The sequence below is a fragment of the Onychomys torridus genome, chromosome 2 (assembly GCF_903995425.1).
Source record: "Onychomys torridus chromosome 2, mOncTor1.1, whole genome shotgun sequence".
In the NCBI taxonomy this organism is placed as follows: Eukaryota; Metazoa; Chordata; class Mammalia; order Rodentia; family Cricetidae; genus Onychomys; species Onychomys torridus.
Window position 1 is genome coordinate 154586413 of NC_050444.1, and position 23299 is coordinate 154609711.

Here is a 23299-nt window from a genome sequence, read left to right on the forward strand (position 1 = left end):
GTACTTAAAACAAGCAAGCATTGCCGCTATTTGTCATTTTACAGGTCAGAAGAAGAGGTCCATGCCCAGTGAGATGGCTCAGGGGGTAAAGGCACTGGCTGCCAAGCCAGAGGACTTGAGTTCAATCCCCAAGACTACCGGGCAGAAGAAGGAAACCTTGTTCTCTCATTTTCACACAGGCCCCACCCGCTTGCACACGCACGCAAAATACACATCAATAAATGTTTTGTTTTTAAGAAAAGAAAGAGAGACCCAGGGAGGTTAACTGATCAGTGCACAGTCTCACAGCCTGGAAAACATGGAGGCAAGCTTGAGTCTGCATGCGTTAACTACTGCGGTGTGCACCAGGGGCTGTGTGTGTGGACAGTTTCCCTTTTGTCTACTCGTTTTTCTGCTTGTTCATTTTCCATTCATCTGCTTTGCCTCAGGTCTGTTCCACCTGTGTCTCCCAGCATGCCCTTCTGCCTGCCTGTATTTTTGTCAATTGTATTTCCCAGAATAGTGGTTTTTCTGTTTGTCTGTTCTGTCTGGGTATTGTCCCACCTGTCTCCCAGCATCCCCCCCCAACCCCTGGATGTCTACCTGCTTCCTCTGTTGTGTCTGGGGACTGCGTTCCCCCATCCCCCGCCCTTCCCCCCTCTCCCCTCCCCGCCCCCCCCCCCCCGCCCCCCCCCCGCCCCGCCTCCACCCATGCTATCCCCAGAATCAGGATCTCAGGCGAGCTCCGGGCGGATGCCACGCTGGGAACTACAAGTCCCGGCAGCCCGCGCGGCTGTGGCGGACGTGGGCGCCGCGCGGGGCGGGGCTTGACGGCCGCAGACTGACTGCGGCACGGTTCGAGCCTCCGTCGCGTCGTGCAGGTGCTGCCCAGCCCGGCCCCTCCTCAGCCCGCAGCAGCAGGCGCCCCCGACCGTGCCCCGGGGCCTCGCACGCCGAGCCCAGGCCGCGGGCCGTAGCGGCCGGCGATGAGCGCGAGGAGCCGAAATGAGCGCAGGTGAGCCGCGGCCCGGCCCTCCCTTCGGTGCTCATCCCCAGACCCCCAGAGAGCAAGATTTAGGATGCCGCTGCGCACACCCTAGGCCAGAGGGTCTCTGGGGCCAGGGGGTCTGCCCTCCCCACCCTCTCTGAATGCGTTCGATCCTAGTGACAGGCTCAGGTGAGGGACGCGGTGCACCGCCCGGGGCCTCTGAGCAGTCACCCATGTGTGCTGCATGAACAGCGTTAAGGAAGCCATCTCTCTGCCGGGCCTGGATGGGAGACCTGAGGCAAGATGCACTCCTAACTCCCAACCTCAGGCCCACAGAGAAAGCTTGTCGGTGGCTAGGTCCAAGGACCACACCCTGCATGGCCCCTGTGCCAGGCTGAGTGTCTTAGGCTGGAACCGAAATCCTACCAGATGCAGTTAAGGCTTCTAGACCTCGGCTGCCCGCTAGGTGCTTGCTAGGGTGCCCAACCCCCAGTCTCTGTTTCTCCCAGCACAGCTCTGGCCCAGTCCACAGCCCCTATCCTACAGTCAGTGCCTTAGGTGAGGGAGGGAAAAGAATAGGGGGAAGGGGCGAGGGGACAGCTTATGATAAGAACTGCTTGGCCATCATGCAGCAGACCCTGGGCCTGCACCCGACCAAAGTCTCTAAATTCTAGAATCTTGCTAAAGACCTCCCAGGTGCACACTCCCAGTCTGATGGAGGCCAGGAGCTCCTAGCCATGGGGCAGCCACCATAGTAGATGCTGGTGCCCTGGGTCGCTGGCAGATCCGCAGCAGGAAGCCGAGTCTTCCGCAGGAAGTAAGAGGTTCCCAAATGGCTTTGACTCTGGCCCCTCTGCTCTACTTACTGTGCTGGTGCGGCTGCCCCAGGGCTGTGGCCTCGCCCCAGCCCTGTCTCTGGCGTTCACTGCTGTGTGACTTTGTGTATGCTGTCTTTCTTGGCCTGCCTTTCTCCGGCTTTGTATTTATGATGCTGGGTATCAAACCCAGGCCTTGTGCTCTGCCCGTGAGCTATATTGTCATCTTTGGGTCTTATTTTATTTGTTTTTTTTTTTAATTTTTTTTTTAAAGATTAATTTTAGGGGTTGGGGATTAGCTCAGTGGTAGAGCACTTGCCTAGCAAGCGCAAGGCCCTGGGTTCAGTCCTCAGCTCTGGAAAAAAAAAAAAAAAAAAGATTAATTTTAAAGATTCTAATAGTGTAGGGGAGTGGTGGTTACAGGAGGTTGTGAGCCACCTGATTGATGTTAGTGCTGAGAAGCACACTCCAGCCCTCTGGAAGAGCAGACTGTGTATGCTCTTAATTGCTGACCATCTCTCCAGCCCCTATTAGTTTTATTTTTTGAGATTGGGGGGTCTCATGTATCCTAGACTAGCCTAAGTGCAATATGTAGTCGAGGATGACCTTGAATTCCTAATCCTTCTGCCCCGATCAGCGCTGGGGTTACAGCCATGGGCCACTAAACTTAGCTCTCATTTTAAGTATGTTATAAATTGTATTGTTACTTTGTGTGTGCATTCACTCCCATGTGCCACAGCCTGTGTGTGTGGTCAGAGGATGGAATTCAGGTCATCCGTCTTGTGTAGCCAGCGCCTTTACCTGCTGAACCGTTGCCCCCACCACCACCCCTCCCCCACTTTCAGTGAGAATTCTTATCTATGCTTTTCCTGAGGCAGCTTGCTGTGAGGGTGAATTAAAGGCCCTGTTCATCACAGCCAATCATTCCAGCTTCCCCGTTTGAGGCCATATGATTCTGGGCCTGAATCTTAACAGCTCTGTTCCTCAGTTTCCCCATCTTTGAGGGGAACATTTCAGCAGTCCCTCCCTCAGAAGGCTGAGGTGAACTACAATGTTGTCACTGCTGTGTGAAGGCCCTCAGGCCACCTTGGCTAACTCAGGAGAGTAGGGACAACTCCCAGAGCCCACAGCCTGTGCAAGCCAGCTTGAGGCTGCCTGACTGGTGAGCTCTGGGACACCTTCCCTTGAAGCTTCCAAGCCAAGTGCTTTGAAGATGTCCTGTGTTCCTGCCAGACAGTGCACTGGGCGTGGTCCTTTTGGGCACGCTGGAGGTTTCCTCAGATGTGACTTCCTCCTTTGGCAAGCTGCCTTCCCTCCTTCCCTGGCTGGTTGTGAGCATCCTTGTGAAATCATGGGTGTGTGATAGAACTTTCCAGATTAGATCCTGGGGGCTGATGGTAAGGGCTCTTTAAGGAAAAGGCTAGAGACTTGGGGGGTGGGGATGGCACAAGGGGACTGACCTATCCTGTGCTCTGCAGTATGTGGGTGTGAGTCCATTCATTCATTCATTCATTCAGTGCTGGCTGCGGTAGCAGGTGCTGTGAGTAGTACAGAAATCGATGAGGGGGAGTGACCATGGGGACTCTGAGGAAGACAGGCCCATCTCCAGTCTCCCGACAAGCCTTTGACAGAACGGCTGTGGGAGGCTCAGTACTTCCATTTGTGAACCACAGTCAGAGGCCATCCCTCAACACTTGGTAGGTGGATTCAGGTCAGATGATCCACTCTGTGTTGGCTCTGTGACTTCTTTATCAGTCTGAGCCCCATCCAGCTGGTGCCCAAGGTCCTCAAGTCACAGGAGGGAGCTGACGTTCAGGTCTGGAGGCTAGGTTTCTGGCTTGGTGATGAGAAAGGAGAGGCCAGCCTGGGAAATGGGTCAAAGGAGCGTCCGTGCCCTGGTGGGAAGCTGCTTGCCTGTACCAGCCTCAAAGACTTCAGACGCCTTCTGTGGCTGAGGCTCACTCCTCTCTCTTTCTCTGTGGCCAGCTGCAGAGTGCATCACTACACACACTATCACTTTAGAGATTGGAAATGCACAGCCAGAGAGGCTGGGTCATCTGCTTTATGAATCACAGCTTGGCAGAGAGTGCAGTTGATGATGGAGACATTAAATATGGCTCTTGGGCAGCATGCCTCCCCACACCTGTTTCCCAGCTATAGGATGGAGACGAAAGCTGTGCTGTTTGCTAGGGTTGTGTGGAGGAATAAGCAGGGGATTGTGTAGCCTTGATCGGCCCTTTGAGACCCTGAGGTATGTTTCCCAGTCACCTGAGGGTGGGTGAGCCCCCAGTCCTGGCACTGTAGGCAGATGACAGGCTCTAGCAGGCTACAGCTACTGTGGCTGAGGACCTGAGGACCTCCTACTGGACCTCCTGTCCTGAGTTTGGTCCCCTCTGTGAGAGCCAGGCTGCTCCTTAGGGCCAAGGGACAGAAATGATGTTCTTCCTGACTGGCTCCACCCTCACGCCAGGGTCTGTCTGTCCATCTGTCCATTCCTGAGGTCAGCCCCTTTCTAGAGCATACCACGTCACCAGTCATTCGTTTTCTGTGGAAGGTGGGAGAGGGCCACTGGTTCAGCTGTTTTCTCTGGGTTCTCAATTTAAAGAGGCCTCAGGTGGTGCAGCACAGATCAGTTCCTGGCTGTTCCTTGTAGGTGAAAGCCCAGGACTACGGGCCTTTGTGCCCTAACCCCAGTTCCCTATGTGCCTGAGTGGGCATCCATCCTAGGAGGATTACGAACAGCTTTGGCACGTGGGAAGTGAACTCTTCAGTCCTGGTTGTCCCTCCCAGATTTGTCTTTGTATATGACCAATAAATCCATTGTTTAATTACAAAAACAAACAAGTCCAGTCTGAAACCAGCCTGCCCGGGCATGCCTCCTGGTGCTCCAGATCCACACTGTGTGATCTTGGGAGAGTTACTTAACCTCTCCCTTTCCTTTAAAATGGAGAGGGGAGTCTGGGAAGATGGCTCAGTAGGTGAAATGCTTGCTATATAAGCATGAGAATCAAGAGTTCTCATCCCCTGCACCAACGTAAAAGCTGGCACAGTAACACACATCGGAAATTCCAGTGCTGTGGGGACACAGACAGGTGGATCCTGGAGGCACTCTCTGGCCAGCGAGCCTAGACTAATCGGTGAGCTCTAAGTTCAGGGAGAGACCCTGTCTCAAATGAAGTAAGAAGGAGAATAATAGAGTAAGATCCCCAGTGCCAACGTCTGGAGCGTGTGTGTGTGTGTGTGTGTGTGTGTGTGTGTGTGTGTGTGTGTGTATGAGAATACACCTGAGCCTGCATGTGCACACACAAGACACACCTACACACAAATAATGAAAAATAAAATGGAGATGTAACTGACAGAATTATTATGATAGCCATGTGAAAAGGGCTGGGAACAGAGGCCCACACATGACTAGCCACCAAGCCTCAAGCATGGGAAGCCTCTGAACCACAAACCCAGCCTGACAGGTCAGGATTCTTTAATGGTCTGGGAGAAACTGCAGAAGTCTCAGCCTACAGGGACTGAGCAGCCAAGAGATTAGGAATGCTGTGAAAGAAACAGTTGTGAGGGGAAAGTTTGTTCTGGTTGGGTGGAAACATCTAGAAAGACTCCTGGAGATGGGGAGGTGGGAGGGAAGGGGGTTCCGCCCCAGCAGCCAGAGCCAGTCCCTGCTCCTGACAAGGTCGGTGTGGACCTGACGTGATGGGGGCTTTGGACACTATGCCTGAGCTGGGCACCAGAACTGAGTAAGAACAGCCCCGGGGGAACGTGGATGAAACGCTGTTCCCCATGAAAGTAGCAGCAAGACACAGGCATCCAGGGTAATTATGTGCCTCTCTTCAGCTCCTACCCCACGCACGAGGAAGCAAGACACTCTTAAGAACCAATAGGCCAGTTAGTTCACAGGCCCAGAAGGCCTGGGTACAGAGTGACCAGGCTTGCCAGACTTCGGAAGGAAGAGGAGGCCTGAGGGTGGCCTGGTGCTGCTGGAGTGGCTGGCCTAGCATTGCAGGGGCCTCCTGGTTCCATCCCCAGCACTGAAACCAGGAAAAGAAAAGCGCCCTCCCTTCTGTGACCTTCCTCCTTTCTCTCCACAGACAGCAGCCCGCTCATGGGCAGCACGCCCCCCAGCTATGGGACCCTGATGACAGGGACATCAATCGATCCCCTCAGCTCCTCAGTTTCATCCGTGGTAGGTAGTGGTGGTGGATGGAGTGGCCCTCCAGCCTGTCCCCAGTGCCCTGGCTTCTGTTCTGTCCCTGCCCCCCCACATCGGTCCTGTCACCTGCATCCACAGAGGCTCAGCGGCTACTGTGGCAGTCCATGGAGGGCCATCGGCTATCACGCCGCGGTCTGGATGCTGGCCGGGATCCCTTGGCTGCTATTCCGCTGGAAGCCCTTGTGGGGCGTGCGCCTGCGCCTGAGGCCATGCAGCCTGGCCCACGCCGAAACACTCGTTATAGAAATAAGAGACAAAGAGGTGAGTGGGACTGAGAAAGAGTAGTGGGATGCTGGGCTGCTCAGTCCAATCACTAGCCCTTGGAGGAGGGGGCGGGGGAGGCAAGCCTCCATCTTCCTGTTTGTACCTCCACAGCCCAGGGTAGGCGGTGGACAGAGACAGTCCAGGTGTGGCTGGCTGGGCTCCCTTATAACCCTGGAGCTTTTTCTTCCCTTAGAAAATACTTCACTAGTTCCCATAATCAAACCCACAAATACAAGACCTTACCTAGAGCTGGAGATGGCTCTGAATGGGAGCTTCGGTTAGGGTTCCTACTGCCCTGATAAACACCATGACCAAAAAGCAACTTGGGAAGAACAAGGTTCATCTCACCTTCTGCTTCCACATCACAGTCCATCATCCAAGGAAGTCAGGGCAGGAACTGAGGCAGGAGCCGTGGAGGACCTTGCTTGTTAGCTTGTACCACATGACTTGTCCAGCTCAGCTCAGTCTGCTCTCTTATACTATCAAGGACCACAGGCCCAGGGTGACCCTTCCCCTAGTGGGCTGGGCCCTCCCACACAGTCATTAATCCATTAATCAAGAAAACATTGCCGGGCAGTGGTGGCGCACACCTTTAATCCCAGCACTTGGGAGGCAGAGCCAGGCAGGTCTCTGTGAGTTCGAGGCCAGCCTGGGCTACAGAGTGAGATCTAGGACAGGCACCAAAACTACACAGAGAAACACTGTCTCAAAAAAAAAACAAAAAGAGAGAGAGAGAAGAGAAGAGGAAGGAAGGAAAGGAAGGAAGGAAGGAAGGAAGAAAAAGAAAGAAAGAAAGAAAGAAAGAAAGAAAGAAAGAAAGAAAGAAAGGAAATGTATCATAGGTTTGCCCACAAGCCAATCTAATGGGAGCATTTTTCCCAACTGAGGTTCCCACGTCTCAAATTACTAGTTTGTGTCAAGGTGACAGAGAAGTAACAGGAACAGTGGTAAGGGCACTTGTTGCACAAGCTTGAGGACCTAAGTCGAATCTCTAGTCCCCATATAAAAAGCTGGGTATGGTCGCCGGGGTGAGGGAGCAAAGACAGCAAGATCTCTGGGGCTTGCTGCCCTCCAGCCTACCTTCAGGGTCCAGGAGTGACCCTGTCTCAAGGACGAGAGGCAGAGAGCAATAGAGCAAGGTACCTGATGTCCTACTCTGGAGTCTGTGTGCACACCGCTGCACTGCCACACACATGTGCATGTACACCATGCTCACGTGTGTAAAGACCATTGGATATACTGTAACGTCTGTCTAAATGGAGAGCTCTGTATCATTGACTTCAGCTTTCCACAAGGCCACCTGGCTATGGGACTGCCCTGGAAGGATGAGGGTGCTTTCTCGAGGCTGAAGTCATACCTCTGTATTCCAGGGTAGCTCCAGGCAGCTCTTCACAGTCCAGGTGCAGACGGAGGCTGTTGGTGAGGGCAGGTGAGACAGCGGGTGTCCTGTCCCAGGGAGGGACGGGAGATTTGGGCAGCCCCTGGAGCTGCAGAGTAACTCCCAACCTTCTCCAGCCTGGAGCTGCCCCGACAGGCCCAGGCAGAGGATGGCCGGAGTCAGGCAGCTGTGGGAGTGGTACCAGAGGACTCGTGGGACGACACCACCCAGCTCCACAAGCAGAAAGAGGCAGTGAGTGGCCAGCTGGGCTTGACCTGGCCTTGTCCATCTCTGGGCGTCTGGATCACACTCTCTGTGGGAGGACTAGGCTCAGGGTTCTCTGTGTCCCTCTGGCTCTCTGTGGTCCTAAAGGTCTGGGATGCTGTCAGACTTCCACATTTCTCTTTCCTGTGATGCTGTCCCTGTATCCCTCCCCACCGTCTGCATGTGGATGCTCCTTGATGCCGGGCTACCTCCCACTGGCCTCTCCCCTCCCACCCAGAAACAGGTGCTGCGCTATTACCTCCTCCAAGGCCAACGCTATGTCTGGATAGAGACCCAGCAAGCCTTCTGCCAAGTCAGGTAGAGGCCCTAGGCATTACACACCATCTCCAGCAGGGTGGGTTTGGGTACCAGGCCATGATGGGGCTGGCCTAGCCTGGGCTACTCTCAGCTGCCCTGAAATCTTTGGCAGTTCGCTTAGCCTCTCTCAGCTGGCAGCTGCTTCCTGTAAATGGGGGGTGAGGGTACGTCTCATCCCATAGGGTCGTTTTGAAGGGACATCTGCCAGGCACCACACCCCAGGCTCTGACTCCCATGGTGTGCTGAGGTTGAACGCTTAGAAGCAGAGTTCCAGATGAGGGTGAAGGAGACATTGGGCTAGAAGGTGACCCCGGACAGTCCTGGGGAAGGGCCAGTAGAGGGTGCCAGACCTTTGTACCACCAAGAATACCAGGGGTACCCTTGAGCAGTGTGGACCATGTACCTCAAGGATGGCAGAGACAACCTTCAGCTCCCAGCTGTGAAGGGTTGTGAGCTGCTCCAAGGAAGGTGGATCCAGCCGTACTTGGGTGCTTTTGCCTGTCATACTCCTGTGTCACACAGCCAGGACAGTCCTTGGGTAAACTTGGGTGTTTGGAGGGGAAGATAGGCTCCCCCAGCCTCTGCTGCAAGGCAGTGACAGGAACAAAGTTCACTGGCAGGCTTGTCACTAAGCATTGACATCATCGCAACTACCCAGCTCAGCGAGGTGGGTGTGTCTACTGGCCCCATTTTGTAGATGAGGAAATAGCGGCATAGAAAGATTAAGTGACTTGCTTAAGGTATCAGTCGGTATAAAAAATGTTTTGTAACTGACCATAGCATCCCCATCCCCATTGCTATCCTTCCTTAGTGAGGTAAAGTTTGCGGCCTAGTCACAGGAGTGGGTAAGCTGAGTTGTCTCCTCAGGGTTTAGTGTGACTGAGGGGGCCTGACAGCCCTGGAGCCCCAAGTTCTCAGCCTACAGAGGATGAGGTGCAGAGCTCAGGCCCTGTCATCCATACAGTGTCCCTCCCCACAACCCCACCCCCCCCCCCCCCTCCCCAGCCTGCTGGACCATGGCCGCACCTGTGATGACATCCACTGCTCCCGCTCCGGCCTCAGCCTCCAGGACCAAGCTGTGAGGTACATGCTGCTCTGGCCCCTGGGGCCCCACCTCTTCCTCCTTCCCACAATCCCGTCTTCCAATTGGACCTTCTCGGGGCCTTGGTTTCCCCAGTGGGAAGTGGGGTTTCTGACACCCTGGGCCAGCTCGGTGGCCTCTCTTTTGACAGGAAAACCGTTTACGGCTCCAATGTGATCAGCATTCCTGTCAAGTCCTACCTGCAGCTACTGGTGGATGAGGTAAAGGACCCTGGGGTCTAGCTTATCCTCTCCAAGTGGGGTCAGTGACAGACAGTCCCAGACTCTGGTCTCCAGCCTGAGAGCCCAGGTTAAAGACGGGGAGGGTCGATGCAGAGTGTAGCTTGTGGAGGGCCACGGCAGAGCCACAGAGGCTCAGCCTCGAGCAAGGAGGTCACCATTAGAGCCGGTCCTGCCCCAGAGCCCAGTCCTGCTCTGTCCTCTTGCTTCCTGTCAGCCCTGTGAATAAAGTTCCAGGAGGAACTCAGGGCAGGACAGAACATGGACACGGTCATGCATAGCCAAAGGGGACACCCATTCACTGTTTGGTTTTAGGCCTTACCCCTCTGGTGTCTCAGTCTCTGCTTCCAGTGATAGTTCCACCTTGTGGGATTGTCCTCACCATTGTGTGGCACTTAGAAAGCGTGGCCGGGGTCTGACATGTCTGGGGACAAATGTCTGTGTCCTCCTCGCTGCAGCTTGGGGGATGTCAGAAGGAGCTGGGAGTGGGCCTAGGCAGAGGAGACTGGCTTGGCTTTGCTCTGGGCAGCAGTCTCCGGGCTGTCCAGGGATGCAGTGTTTCTGTCTCTCCCTGCTCCTACAGGCACTGAACCCCTACTATGGATTCCAAGCCTTCAGCATCGCACTGTGGCTGGCCGACCACTACTACTGGTATGCCCTCTGTATCTTCCTTATCTCAGCCATCTCCATCTGCCTGGCTCTCTACAAGACCAGAAAGGTAAGCGTGGGTGGCCCAGCGGGGCTAAGCAGAGTATCCCCAAGGGGCCACCACCCACTCAACTCTTTTCATCCCTCTGTCCCACAGCAAAGCGTGACTCTGAGGGACATGGTCAAGCTGTCTGTGCGGGTGCAGGTGTGCCGGCCTGGAGGAGGTGAGGAACAGGCAGGAGGAGGGAGGCTGGGCGTAGGAAGCAGCAGGGCAGCTGACCCTCACTGAACCCCATCTGCCCACAGAGGAGGAGTGGGTGGACTCCAGCGAGCTGGTGCCCGGAGATTGCCTGGTGCTGCCCCAGGAGGGTGGGGTGATGCCATGCGATGCTGCCCTGGTGGCTGGAGAGTGTGTGGTCAATGAGAGCTCCTTGACAGGTGAGCCCAGCTTGCTCAAGGCCCAGAGCCCTTCCTTGCCGTCCAACCCTCTGCCTCCCACCAGAAGCTGCAGTTGAATTTTTCCTTTTCTTTCAAGCGACAGTCCTGGCTTCAGTACTTGCTAACCATATGCCTTTAAATACTCAGTGCCTCAGTTTCCCCACCTGGAAAATGTGGTTGCCAGTGATTGTGGGATAGATAGGATGTGCCTAAGCTCCCATGTCAGCATCTGCAGATGGCTTAGACTCTAAGCCGTGCAGCGACTGTGGCCTATGAGCCAGGGTCCCTGCTTGTGCCCCATGTCTCTTCCCCAAGCTCACACCGCCACTACAGCACTTCCAGCTACATGCATGGGTTCACGATCCTCTCTAGTTTTGTTCCGTGGCCCTAGATGCTTGTCCACATGCATGTAGCGCTCCACATACTGCCTAGGAAGCCGTGGTGCAAGTGGATGGGGACTGATGTCCTCCCGGGTCTCCAGCCACGCGCAGCCTTAGCTGGGTTTCTCTCAGCATTTATGAGATTTGTGCAAGAGTCTGTCACTGGGTTCACACCTGGGATCCCAGCACTTGGAGGTTGAGGCAGGAGGATGACTAGGTCCAGGCCAGCCGCAGTTAAAAGTATGATGAGAGTGGATGGTTGTTTCTAAGAAAAGTTCTAGCCTGGGTTTTTTCCCGTTGTTTCTGTGTGTGTTTGTGTATATGGTGCTAGCTGTTGAGTCCGGGACCTTACTTTGCCCTGTATCTTAATCTTAGTTACTTTCCTTTGTTTTTATTTTTTGTTTTTTTACTTTGAGACAGGGTTTCTTTGTGTGGCCTTGGCTGTCTAGAACTCGCTCTGTAGACCAGGCTGGCCTCCAACTTGGAGATCTGCCTGCCTCTGCCTCCCGAGTGCTGGGACTAAAGGCGTCTGCTACTTCACCTGACTCCTTCAGTTTCTTTTCTAATACTGTGACAGAACACTGTGACCAAGCCAGCTGAACCTTGTAAAAGGAAGTGTTCAGTTGAGCTTACAGTTCCAGAGGGTTAGAGTCCTTGATGATGAAACAGTGCATGGCGGCAAGAACAGAAGAGCACTCACATCTTTTTTTTAAAGATTTATTTATTATATGTACAGTGTTGTGCCCGCATGTATGTCTGCGCACCAGATCCCATTTAGATGGTTGTGAGCTACCATGTGGTTGCTGGGAATTGAACTCAGGACCTCTGGAAAAACAGCCAGTGCTCTTAACCTCTGAGCTGTCTCTCCAGCCCAAGAGCTCATATCTTGATCAACAAGTAGGAGGCAGAGAGAGAGAGCTAACTGGGAATGGCTGGAGGCTTTTGAAGCCTCAAAGCCCACCTCCAGTGACACACCTCCTCCAATGAAGCCACACCTCCTAATCCTTCCCAAACAGTTCTACCTACTGGATATCAAGCATTCAAACATGAGCCTAATGGAGGCTGTTCTCATTCAGACCACCACACCAGGTTAGGCTGTCATCTACCACTAAGCTACATGCCCCACTCCTTTATATCCACTTTGTTTTTGAGTCAGAGTGCCAAGGTACCCAGGCTGACTTCAAATTCACTCTGTAGTCCTAGCAGACTTCAAACTTATAATCCTCCTGCCTCAGCCCCCTGAAGAGGTAGGATCACAGCACTGCACCCCTACACCCAGCTTTGTGATTTTACCTGTATGATAAGCTAATGAAAGCAAACACAGTTGTAATCCCAGGATGCAGAAGCAGGGTTACCCCAAGTTAGAGTCCAGCCTGGGCTACACAGTAAGACTCCATTTCAAAACAGTAACAACAACTACAGAACCCTCAAAAAACAAAAAGGAGTAAAAGGTGCCAGGTGGTGGTTGGGCACGCCTTTAATCCCAGCACTGGGGAGGCAGAGGCTAGCCTGGTCTACAGAAGGAGTTGTAGGACAGCCAGGGCTACACAGAGAGACCCTGTCTCAAAAGAAAAAGGACTGGCAGCACTCAGGAAGTTAAAGTGGGGAATCAGGAGTTCAAGGTCATTGACTACATAGTAAGTTTGAGGCTAGCCTGGGCTACATGAGAAAAGTCTGGCCCTCCATGGGCTATCCCACACCTGCCTCATCTTAGGGACACAGACAGAGCCTGGGCTGCTCTTGAGTGCCCCTAGAAATATGCATGTTGTAGATACCCAATTATTAGTTAGATGTGAACTGGGCATGATGGCGCACATCTTTAATCCCAGCATTCAGGAAGCAGCGGCAGGTGGATCTCTATGAGTTCGAGGCCAGCCTGGTCTATGTGGTGAGATCTTGTCTCAAATCAAAGCAACACAGAGTAAGAGGCGACCCATAGGGTGGCTCGCACCAGTAACTCCCAGAACTCTAAAAGCTAAGTCAGGAGATCACAAGTTAGAGGCCAGCCTTGTTACATAGCAAGATCTGTATAAAAATCCACAAAAATGATAACGTGGTAAACTAATCCAGTAGGAGAAGGGCTTCCCAAACCCTGGCCACCAGTATGTACACAGGCTGGCACTGACTGGCCCAACTACCCGAAGCAGGTTCCCGCTAACTGGCTGCCTCCCCTCAGGATTGCCTCACGGTCTCAAGTCCTCCTTCCCTCTCGCACACACCCAGTTACAGAGTTAAGTGTGGCTTTGGAATAGTTGTGGGCAGCTCTTAGCTCTGACGGTGGGAGGGGTACCCTGAGGGCCCCTCATGGACCTCATACCATGTCCCTCTCAGGGGAAAGCATCCCAGTGCTGAAGACAGCCCTGCCAGAGGGGCCCAAGCCCTACTGCCCAGAGACCCATCGGCGGCACACACTCTTCTGTGGGACCCTCATTCTGCAGGCCCGGGCCTACCTGGGACCCCGTGTCCTAGCAGTGGTGACCCGGACAGGTACATATCTGGAGGTGGGGAGGAGTGCTGAGCTCAGCACACATAGGAGCAGTGACGCAGGACAGGACAGGGCCTGGAGCCCTGGGCCCCACCACCGCCTCTGCCGCTGGGATTCTGGCCAGTCCCACCCAGTTGGGCCCTTATGTCCCTTTTTCATTTTTTTAATTTTATGTGTGTGGTGTTTTGCTGTATGTTTGTCTGTGCATATGCATGCCTGGTGCCTGCAGAGGCCGGAAGAGGATGTTGGATCCCTTAGAACTGGAGTTACAGATAGTTGGTTTTTTTTTGTTTGTTTTTGGTTTTTTGAGACAGGGTTTCTCTGTGTAGCTTTGCGCCTTTTCCTGGAACTCATTTGGTAGCCCAGGCTGGCCTCAAACTCACAGAGATCCGCCTGGCTCTTACAGATATTTGTGAATTGACATGTGATACTGGGAAATAAACTTGGGTCCTTTGGAAGATCAGCAAGTGTTCTTAACCACTGAGCCATCCTCCAGCCCTCAGTCCTTACCAGAAGTTGGAATAGACTGTAATCAAGCTTTGCGGTGTTTGTAGGAGACAGCAGGGGTCCTCCTGTGGGAGGGCCAGGGACTTAGTCCTCTGTGCTGTAAATGAAACCTTGGGAGGCTGGCCTCTAATTCCATTTCTAAAATCCCTGTGGAGGACCTGGTGGCGCACACACGCCTTTACCCCAGCACTGGAATGGCAGAGGCAGGTGGATCTCTGTGAGTTTGAGGGCAGCCTGGTCTACTGAGCAATTTCCAGGTCAGCTGGGGCTAAGTAGTGAGATCTTTCTGAAATAAAACCCTACAGAGGCCGTGCACTTAAAATCCCAGCTACTGGGGAGGTAGAGGCCAAAGGATAACAAGTTGAGGTCCAGCCTGGGCAATTTAGTGGGACCCTCAGTCAGAAGGAAAGTAAAAAGGAGGCTGTGGAAAAGTAAAGTACTCAGCACTCGCCTTGCTGGGTGAAGGTTCAATCCCCAGAGCCACAGAAAGGAAAAACTGAACAAAAAACTGTGGGGGTGGGGCGACCTTGTGAGTCGCCATCTGTGACCCCAGTCCAGAAGACGGCTGGCCCTGTGAAGCCGGGGGTGGGAGGAGCTTGCCCTAACCCCTCCTTCCTTCCCTGGCTTCCTACCCCCAGGGTTCTGCACCGCCAAAGGCAGCTTGGTGAGCTCCATCCTACACCCGAGGCCCATCAGCTTCAAGTTCTACAAACACAGCATGAAGTTTGTGGCAGCGCTGTCTGTCCTGGGTGAGTGGGCTGCACACCTCACTCTGCTGACAGCCTCAGCCTGGGTCCGGAGTCCCGCTCACCCCTTGCTTTCTCCCCAGCCCTGCTTGGCACAGTCTACAGTATCTTCATTCTCTACCGCAACCGGGTAAGCCAGAGGCCGAGTGGGGCCGCCATCTTGCAGGGCCCATCCAGCCGGGCTCTGTGTTCACAGTGCCTCCTGCCAGGTGCCTGTGAACGAGATCGTGATCCGAGCTCTGGACTTGGTGACAGTGGTGGTACCACCTGCCCTGCCAGCTGCCATGACCGTGTGCACACTCTATGCCCAGAGTCGGCTGCGCACACAGGGCATCTTCTGCATCCACCCACTGCGCATCAACTTGGGGGGCAAGCTGCAGCTCGTGTGCTTTGACAAGGTGGGGGCCTGGCTGGCAAGATTTGGGGGACTGGGCACTTCAACAGACAGCCTGCTGGTCCTGGACCCGATTCACACGTGGGAACATTCAGGGCTACCCTCCACAACCATCTCCTACCCATCCCATCTCATGCCTGGCAGTTAAAATGCCTACAATCATGTATTTAATTGTTCAAGAACCATTTGGGGCCTACTGTGCTGGGCAAGAACACAGCGCTGGAGTTCAGTAACGACCAGCGCTGGTGTGTGTGTGTGTGTCCCCACACACCAGCAGTACACTGTGTGGACAGTGGGTATTAGGAAGACCTACCTTGATGGGGCATGACCAGTTTCTCCCTCTGAGCACTCCCATGATGAGGGTGGGCAGACCAGGTGGGGAGGCACAAGGGTCTGTGGTTCCTTAAGGACACAGTGAACCTGGGACACACTGAGCAGTGGGGACAGCAAAGAGGGACCAGGTGGGCAGGTGGTGAGCAGAGGCCTCATGTTGACCCATCACGGCCATAAAGTGAGGAAAGGGAAGATGGTCAGAGACCTAAACGGGTGCAGAGGTTGACTCCAGCAGGGACACAGGGTCTAGAACAGGCCTCCTCCTGTGGCCCTTGCTCTGGTTCCGGTGGGAATCACCTGGCCTGGGTGTGGGGACCAGCTCAGCATGGCCTGACTCAACAGAGGACTTGGCACTGTCCCCCTGCAGACAGGCACCCTCACGGAGGACGGCTTGGACGTAATGGGGGTGGTGCCCCTAAAGGGACAGATGTTGCTACCACTGGTCACAGAGCCCCGCCACTTGCCCCTGGGGCCCCTTCTCCGAGCACTGGCCACCTGCCATGCCCTCAGCCAGCTACGTGACACCCCAGTGGGCGACCCTTTGGATCTCAAGATGGTGGAGTCTACAGGCTGGGTGAGGAGGCTGAGCAGGCCAGGCCCCTGCCTCAGGGCAGCTGGGCCTAAGGAATGATACCTGGTACTCCCTAGTGGTCTCTGTCACACCTGTAGTCACTGTCAGTCATGGGAGAGCCTTGTGCTGAGTGTCTGCTATGTCCTGGCACCCCATTGTGTCCACCTTTCCACATTCACGACCACTGTGGCCCTCGCATCTCCATGTGCTTCCTGGAGATTTTAATAACTTGCCCAAGATTTCCAGTGGAACAGCCAGAGTGTGGATTTGAGTCTGCACAGATCCAAAGTCCATGTTAACTTGTCCCCTCCAGTCATGAAGTCTTCCATGAGTCTAGTCCTGCTGCCCCTCTGTACGTCAAGGCCCTGGTTCCCAACCTCCTTTGTTTGCGCCCCAACCAGGTTCTGGAGGAGGGTCCAGCTGCAGACTCAGCACCTGGGACCCAGGTCTTGGCGGTAATGAGACCCCCACCCAGGGGGCCCCAGCAACAGGGAACGGTAAGCTGCAGGATGACTGGGGCCTGGGGCCTCAGGACTGGGCCCTACCGCCAGCCCCTCAGCTCTTCCCCCACCCACAGGAAGAGCCGCTGCCGCCGCTGGATCCAGTCAGCATCCTCTGCCGCTTCCCTTTCTCCTCTGCCCTGCAGCGTATGGACGTGGTGGTGACATGGCCAGGGGCCACCCAGCCTGAGGCCTACATCAAAGGCTCCCCAGAGCTCGTGGCTAGCCTCTGCAGCCCTGAGACAGGTGAAGGGGCAGGCCCAGAGTCCGCTATTGGGTGTGAGCATAGAGTGGGGGCCCTGATGACACGCCCTGTCCCCACAGTGCCGGGCGACTTTACCCAGGTGCTGCAGAGCTACACAGCTGCCGGCTACAGAGTTGTGGCCCTGGCTGGCAAGCCACTGTCCATTGCGCCCAGCCTTGAGGCCGCTCAGCAGCTGACCAGGTGAGCCCATCCCCAGAGTGTACAGAGGCAGGCGCCCCATCTGGACACTGGGAAAGGGGCATGGATTCCTGCCTGACCTCTGACCCGGGGATGCTAACTCTCTAGGGACACTGTGGAGCAGGAGCTGAGCCTCCTGGGGCTGCTGGTCATGCGGAACCTGCTGAAGCCACAGACAACCCCAGTTATCCAGACTCTGAGGAAGACGGGCATCCGCACCATTATGGTGACAGGTATTATGGCCCAGGGGACCTGTGAGAAGGGCACAGCCTGCCCTGTTGAGGGCAAAAAGGCAGCTTCCCAGCATCCCCCGCTGCAGCATCTTTTGGAGCCAGGCCCTTCCCCATCTTTTCACAGTATCCGTAACGTGTCATTGTTTGACAGATGAGGACAGATGAGTTCCTGAGAGCCAGGTGGAGTGTCAGCCTGGGTTACAGCCCAGCTCTTCATCTGCTGGGTCACCAGGAGGTCACCACCCGGGTTCCAGGTCCCTTCTCCATGTGGAATAATGGTGTCAGGCTAGAAGACTGTGACAACCTCATAAAGCAGGAAAGATTCCCACTGGAGTAAAAGGACCATGGCTGTCTTTCTCACCCCAGCCCTGCACTCACTCACATACACGTGTCATGCCTTGGTCATGCAGCAGCATGCAAAGTGCAGACCGGGGCCCAGCCCAGTTGCTCCTCTGACATACATGAAGAAAGGGGTCTAGGGACATGGCTAGACTGCCCAGCTCAGCCATGCTGGACATAGCGCTTGTGGATGGGCCACAGGCCCCTGGACAGTGGTCGACTCTGACCCTGCCTCACATTCCTAGGGGACAACCTGCAGACAGCAGTCACTGTGGCCCGAGGCTGTGGCATGGTGGGCACGCAGGAGCACCTGGTTATCATCCATGCCACCCACCCTGAGCAGGGCCAGCCTGCCTCCCTTGAGTTCCTGCTCTCTGAGTCCTCAGCAGTCACGAACAGGGCTAAGGTGAGGCAGACTACCAACTCTGGCTGCACTGTCCCCTGTGACCCCATTCCATGTCACCTGACCGGGTTACTAAGTTGAGTTTCCTGATCCCTAGGATCCTGTCCAGGCCACAGGCTATCCCATAGAGCTGGAACCCCGGTCCCGTCACTTGGCCCTCAGCGGGCCCACGTTTGCTGTCCTTCAGAAACACTTCCCCAAGCTGCTGCCCAAGGTAGAGCTGCCCAGGGAGGGGCTGTGTGTTGCCCGACTCTGCATGCCAGGCGATGCTCCAGTCCTCCCCTCTCACGCCCCAGGTCCTGGTGCAGGCCACCGTCTTTGCACGCATGGCCCCGGAGCAGAAGACAGAGCTAGTGTGTGAGCTGCAGAAGCTTCAGTGAGTGCTGTGTATGGGTGCCAGAGGGCCGGCGGGAATGAACTTGTCCATCTGTCCCAGTCCCCTCCTCGGGCATTAGTGACCCTTCACCTTTGAGAAGCACCCAGCATCCGGGCATGCTGGCATGTGCTGTAATCCCAGCATTTGGAAAGCAGAGGCAGGAGGATTGCTGCTAGTTCAAGACCAATGTGAACTATGTAGGGAGATTGTCTCAAACAAGCAAGTAAAAAAAGCAGGGCTGATGTAGCTTAGTGAGTTCCAGGCCAGCCACGGGTACCCAGTAAGGCTCTGTCTCAATAATAAACAAGTAAATAGTAAAAAACACTTAGGTTGGGCAGGAAGTGTGGTAGAGTGCTTATCTAGTGTTTAAGACATACTGGAATCTGTCCCAAGCACAGTAAAAATGGTACCCAAGCAGGCTCCTTTGTCATACCAAAAATAATTACATCTATTTACCAAGCCCCAGCTGGTCATTAGGCTGGACTCTCCCTGGGGCATGGAGTTGTTTCACAGGCCACACCTACTCACCCATCTTTCTGTCAGGTACTGTGTGGGCATGTGTGGGGATGGAGCCAATGACTGTGGGGCCCTGAAGGCAGCTGATGTGGGCATCTCGCTGTCCCAAGCAGAGGCTTCAGTGGTCTCTCCCTTCACCTCCAGCATGGCCAGTATTGAGTGTGTGCCCACTGTCATCAGGTAAGGCATGCAGGGCTGGTGGGTGTGGGTGAGGCGGGGCCTGTCAGCAGCCTGAGCCCCTGATGTCCTCCTTTGCCTCCTAGGGAGGGCCGCTGTTCTCTGGACACTTCATTCAGCGTCTTCAAGTACATGGCCCTATACAGCCTGACCCAGTTCATCTCAGTCCTGATTCTCTATACAGTGAGCATCAGACCCCAGGCCTGCACTCCACCGGGGTCCCACCAGGGAACTGTGACTGTCATGTGCCTGCCGTGGCTCAGGCAGTAAAACTTATGTGGGCTAGAAGTGGGGCTACTGGTGTATGCTAATAGCTGTCTGTAACTCCTGACGCTCCTAGTCTGCAGGGGAGAATAAGGCAGAGCCAGGCAGGAGTGGCAGAGCCTTCCCCTGCTCAGAGCATGCCCTGTTTGCACCCCCACCACCACCACTACAGAGATGCCGTGGGCCAGATCCAGGTCTGCCTCCGAGTTTCTCTAGAGTAGAGAGTGTGGCCCCACCAGGCAGCCCTCTGCTCTGTCAGGCTGGGGTTTTGCTATATGAACTTTAGACCCTAGCGTCAGAGCGGGGGGGCAGGGGGGGGACACACAGGACAGCATGTCATGTATCAGACTACGCTGTAGATCGTTGGGAATGTCTTTCATCGGGCTTGAGGTCCACCAGTGTCAGCTGAGGATGCTGGGTCAGACAATGGGCAAGAAGGAGTCTTCTGGCTCCGTGAGGACAGGGGACACCCTGGGGCTCTGCAGGAGCTGGTCCTCAGCTTCTCCTCTGCCCTCTTGCCTGCCACAGATCAACACCAACCTAGGAGACCTACAATTCTTGGCCATCGACCTTGTCATCACCACCACCATTGCCGTGCTCATGAGCCGCACAGGCCCGGCACAGAAGTTAGTGCGAGCGCGGCCACCAGGGGCACTGCTGAGCGTGCCTGTGCTTGGCAGTTTGCTGTTGCAGGTGGCCATGGTGGCTGGCATCCAGCTGGGGGGCTACTTTTTGGTCATAGCCCAGCCCTGGTAAGTAGCAGAATCCCTTGCACCAGTTCTGCCCCCGCCTCTGACACCCCTCACTCTACCTAACCCTACCACCCTGGTTCCTAGGTTTGTGCCTCTGAACAGAACAGTGCCCGCGCCCGACAACCTGCCCAACTACGAGAACACAGTGGTCTTCTCTTTATCTAGCTTCCAGTACCTCATCCTGGCTGCAGCCATGTCTAAGGGGGCGCCCTTCCGCCAGCCACTCTACACCAACGGTGCTGCTGCGTGGTGGGGTGGGGGTGTTGGGCAGAGGGGTGGCAGCTGGAATGGAGAAGGGGCCCTGAGTAGAGTGTGCATTTGTGCGTGGTTGTGTGCGTGTGTGCATGTGTGCATGCGTCCCAGGGCGCAGCGCCATTGCTGACAGACTCCCCCACCCCCAGTGCCCTTCCTGGTGGCCCTGGCGCTCTTGGGCTCTGTCCTGGTGGGCCTCATCCTGGTCCCCGGCCTCCTGCAGGGGCCACTAGGACTGAGGAACATTGCAGACAGCTCCTTCAAGTTGCTGCTGCTGGGCCTGGTCGGCTGCAACTTTGTGGGAGCCTTCATGCTGGAGGTAGGGTCCACACTGAGGGGTGCTAGGGAGGGACATGGTGGACCCAGGCCCAGCCGTCCCTCCATACCCTTCCCACTTGCCCGCTGCAGAGTGTGCTGGACCAGTGCCTCCCACCTTGCCTGCGGTGGTTCCGGCCTAAACGGGCCTCCAAGAAGCAATTCAAGCGGCTAGAACGGGAGCTTGCTGAACAGCCCTGGCCCACACTGCCCAGCAGCTCTGTGAGGTAGTGTAGGCCTGGAGGGCATGCTGGACACTGGATCCCCCCACCCCTGAGCTGTAACTGGACCCATTTCTAGAGACAGCACCCATCACCTCCCACAGCTCCCAAGTTGGCTGTTGTCACATTCCTGCCCAGACACTGCCTGGCCCAGCCTTCCCTGAACCCGCCTGGGGAAGTGCTGATTGTTATCCCCCACCTTAGACCATCCTGTGTAGAGGTAGCAGCTACCAACTCCAGCCAGCGCTGCTGTCCGTGGAGCAAATAAAGGGATTTTCCTGCCTTGGCAACACTGATCTTGGATCTGGGCACTGTGATGTGTCTCACTGTCCAAGTCCCATGCTCGCCCTTCCTGGTCCCACTGGACACCTCTGAGTGTCCGTTTCATCTGACAGACAGTGTGCTTCCCAGTGTAGGTGGGACACCTGATACATACATACATACAGCTTAGTCTCTCATTCATGCCGTCTCGTGCCCTGCACCTGCACCCATGTTATAGATGGTGAGGGCTAAACTGAGGCTGGAGCTGCACTGTGCCTGATCTCAGGTTCACTGTTTCTAGCCCTCCTACCCCAGCAGGAGCGAGGAGCCGTGGGCTTGCCCTCGAGCTGTGGCTTGGTAGAGCCTGTGCCTGAGAGTCATCTCACTGGATCTGTCTTCCCCGCCTGCCCCTCCCACATCCTCAGATGTGTTTGTGGTCTGGTTCCTCAGATAGAGCCAGGCTCTGAGCCCAGGTCTCCCAGCCAGAACCCCAAGCCTGTCCCCCGGGAAGGGTGGATGCATCTGACCTCACCCCACCAGTGGGCTGCTGGCCAGGCTCCTCTGCTCTGGAGATGCAAGTTGGCTTGGCTCTTCCTGGGCAGGGAGGACAAGAAAGAAGGGCTGGTTCCTCTTCCTAGGCCTCCTCCAGCTTTGTTACCGGGAGCCTCATGGCTCCACAGGCCACTCGAAGCTCAGGGAATGTTGGGTCAGGCTGCGGTGAAAAGGGATCGATCCACATATACTGGCTCTAGATGCGGCTGACTGAGTGCAATGACAGTGGACAAGGCCAGTGTGTTAGTTCTGTGCTGTGAAGACATCATGACCTTGGCAAATTGGGGCTGGCTTACAGGTTCAGAGATTCAGTCCATTATCATGGCAGGAAGATGCAGCCAGACTTGGTGATGGAGAAGGAGCGGGAGTCCCACATCTGGATCCATGGCCGGCAGCAGGAAGAATGGCAGTGGCCTGGCCTGAGCTTCTGAAACCCCACAGCCCACCCCCAGTGGCACACTTCCTCCAGCAAGGCCATGCCTCCTAATAGTGCCACCCCCTTTGGGCCTATGGGGGCATTTCCATTCAGACCACAACTGTCAGGATGGCAAGGTTGGATAGACTTTGTTAACACTGGTTGGGCAGGCATATGCCAGGCCTAAGGGCTAAAGCAGAGAAAGTGAAGTGAGCCTTGTCCTCCTGCAGCTCCTAACTCTGGGTGAGGCTGGTAGGGTGTGGGGAATCATCCATGAACAAAGGTCACAGACACCCTCACCCCTCCTCGGACAGGTGCTTCTCTGCCTGGATCCTCAGGGCCAGCGGAGTAGGCAGGAGCAGCCACAGATCCTGGCCAGAACCTTGGGGTTGCTGGCTGTAGGGCCTCAGTTTCCCCCTTTTGTCAAGTATAGAGGCAGCATTTCTGCCAGCTGGGTCCCCTCCTGCCTGAGTGGGATTAGACCTGACAGCAAAGGACAGCTGGCTGATCCCAGGGCTCCCTGCTTCCATTGCAATAGACACACAGAGCAAGGCAGTGCAGCTCACTCTGTGGACCAGGGACAAGAAATACACAGTGCAGACTTCGTCCCGTGGGAACTGAACTTGAACCCCCAGGATAAGAATTAGTGCCAGGGGCTGGAAAGATGGCTCAGTGGTTGGGAGCATTGAATGCTCTTCCAGAAGACCTGGTTCAATTCCCAGCATCCATATGGTGGCTCCCGACTATCTGTAATTACAGTTCCAGGGAATCTGGCGCCCTCACTTAGACATAACATGCAGGGAAAACACCAAAGGACATAAAATAATAATTTCCGTGCCGGGAATGGGGCACTGAAAACAGAGGGAGGCTAAGGGAAGAAAGCTGGGACTTCCCTGGATGGAGGTCAGCTCCTGGGGTTGTGAAATTGGACTTGGGTATTCCTTGAATTTGATCTGCCGAGGTCATCGGCCATGCCAGGAGGAAAGGAGAGAGACGGGAGGAAAGGAAGAGAGAGATGGCAAGGCTTCATTTCTAGCCCAGTGACCTCTGGACTCTGGGTGGAGAGGCTGGGTCCCCTCTGTGAAAGGGGGTGACCGGCCTGCTCACTTGACTAGTACCAGGCCCAGGCCCAGCGGCGGTGGGGAGGGGCGTGGGGAGGGTGCGGCGTGGCGGCGGCGCTCTCTAGGACCCAGCGACTCCGAGCTAGGGGCGGGCGTGGGCCTTGGGGGCCATA

The 23299-nt window shown here is 55.4% G+C and overlaps 1 protein-coding gene across 7 annotated transcripts; it reads left to right on the plus strand.

Moving 5' to 3' along the window:
* Positions 1–791: 791 nt before the first annotated feature.
* Atp13a2 (ATPase cation transporting 13A2) lies at positions 792–21133 on the plus strand. 7 transcript variants are annotated; one of them, XM_036178058.1, is made up of 29 exons: positions 792–994; positions 5880–5974; positions 6080–6262; positions 7636–7694; positions 7781–7895; positions 8146–8225; positions 9231–9308; positions 9458–9527; positions 10129–10263; positions 10351–10417; positions 10500–10631; positions 13343–13498; positions 14642–14752; positions 14833–14879; positions 14959–15147; positions 15844–16050; positions 16449–16544; positions 16607–16793; positions 16872–16992; positions 17098–17222; positions 17807–17967; positions 18062–18178; positions 18261–18340; positions 18884–19036; positions 19120–19216; positions 19826–20049; positions 20134–20285; positions 20451–20620; positions 20710–21133. In XM_036178058.1, the coding sequence occupies exons 1-29, from the start codon at positions 985–987 to the stop codon at positions 20845–20847; spliced, it is 3555 nt and encodes a 1184-aa protein (XP_036033951.1). In that variant the 5' UTR covers positions 792–984; the 3' UTR covers positions 20848–21133. The 7 variants fall into 7 exon arrangements, with proteins under 7 accessions (XP_036033951.1, XP_036033952.1, XP_036033953.1 ...); XM_036178059.1 differs by having other exon boundaries at positions 16625–16793; XM_036178060.1 differs by having other exon boundaries at positions 16694–16793.
* Positions 21134–23299: the final 2166 nt, after the last annotated feature.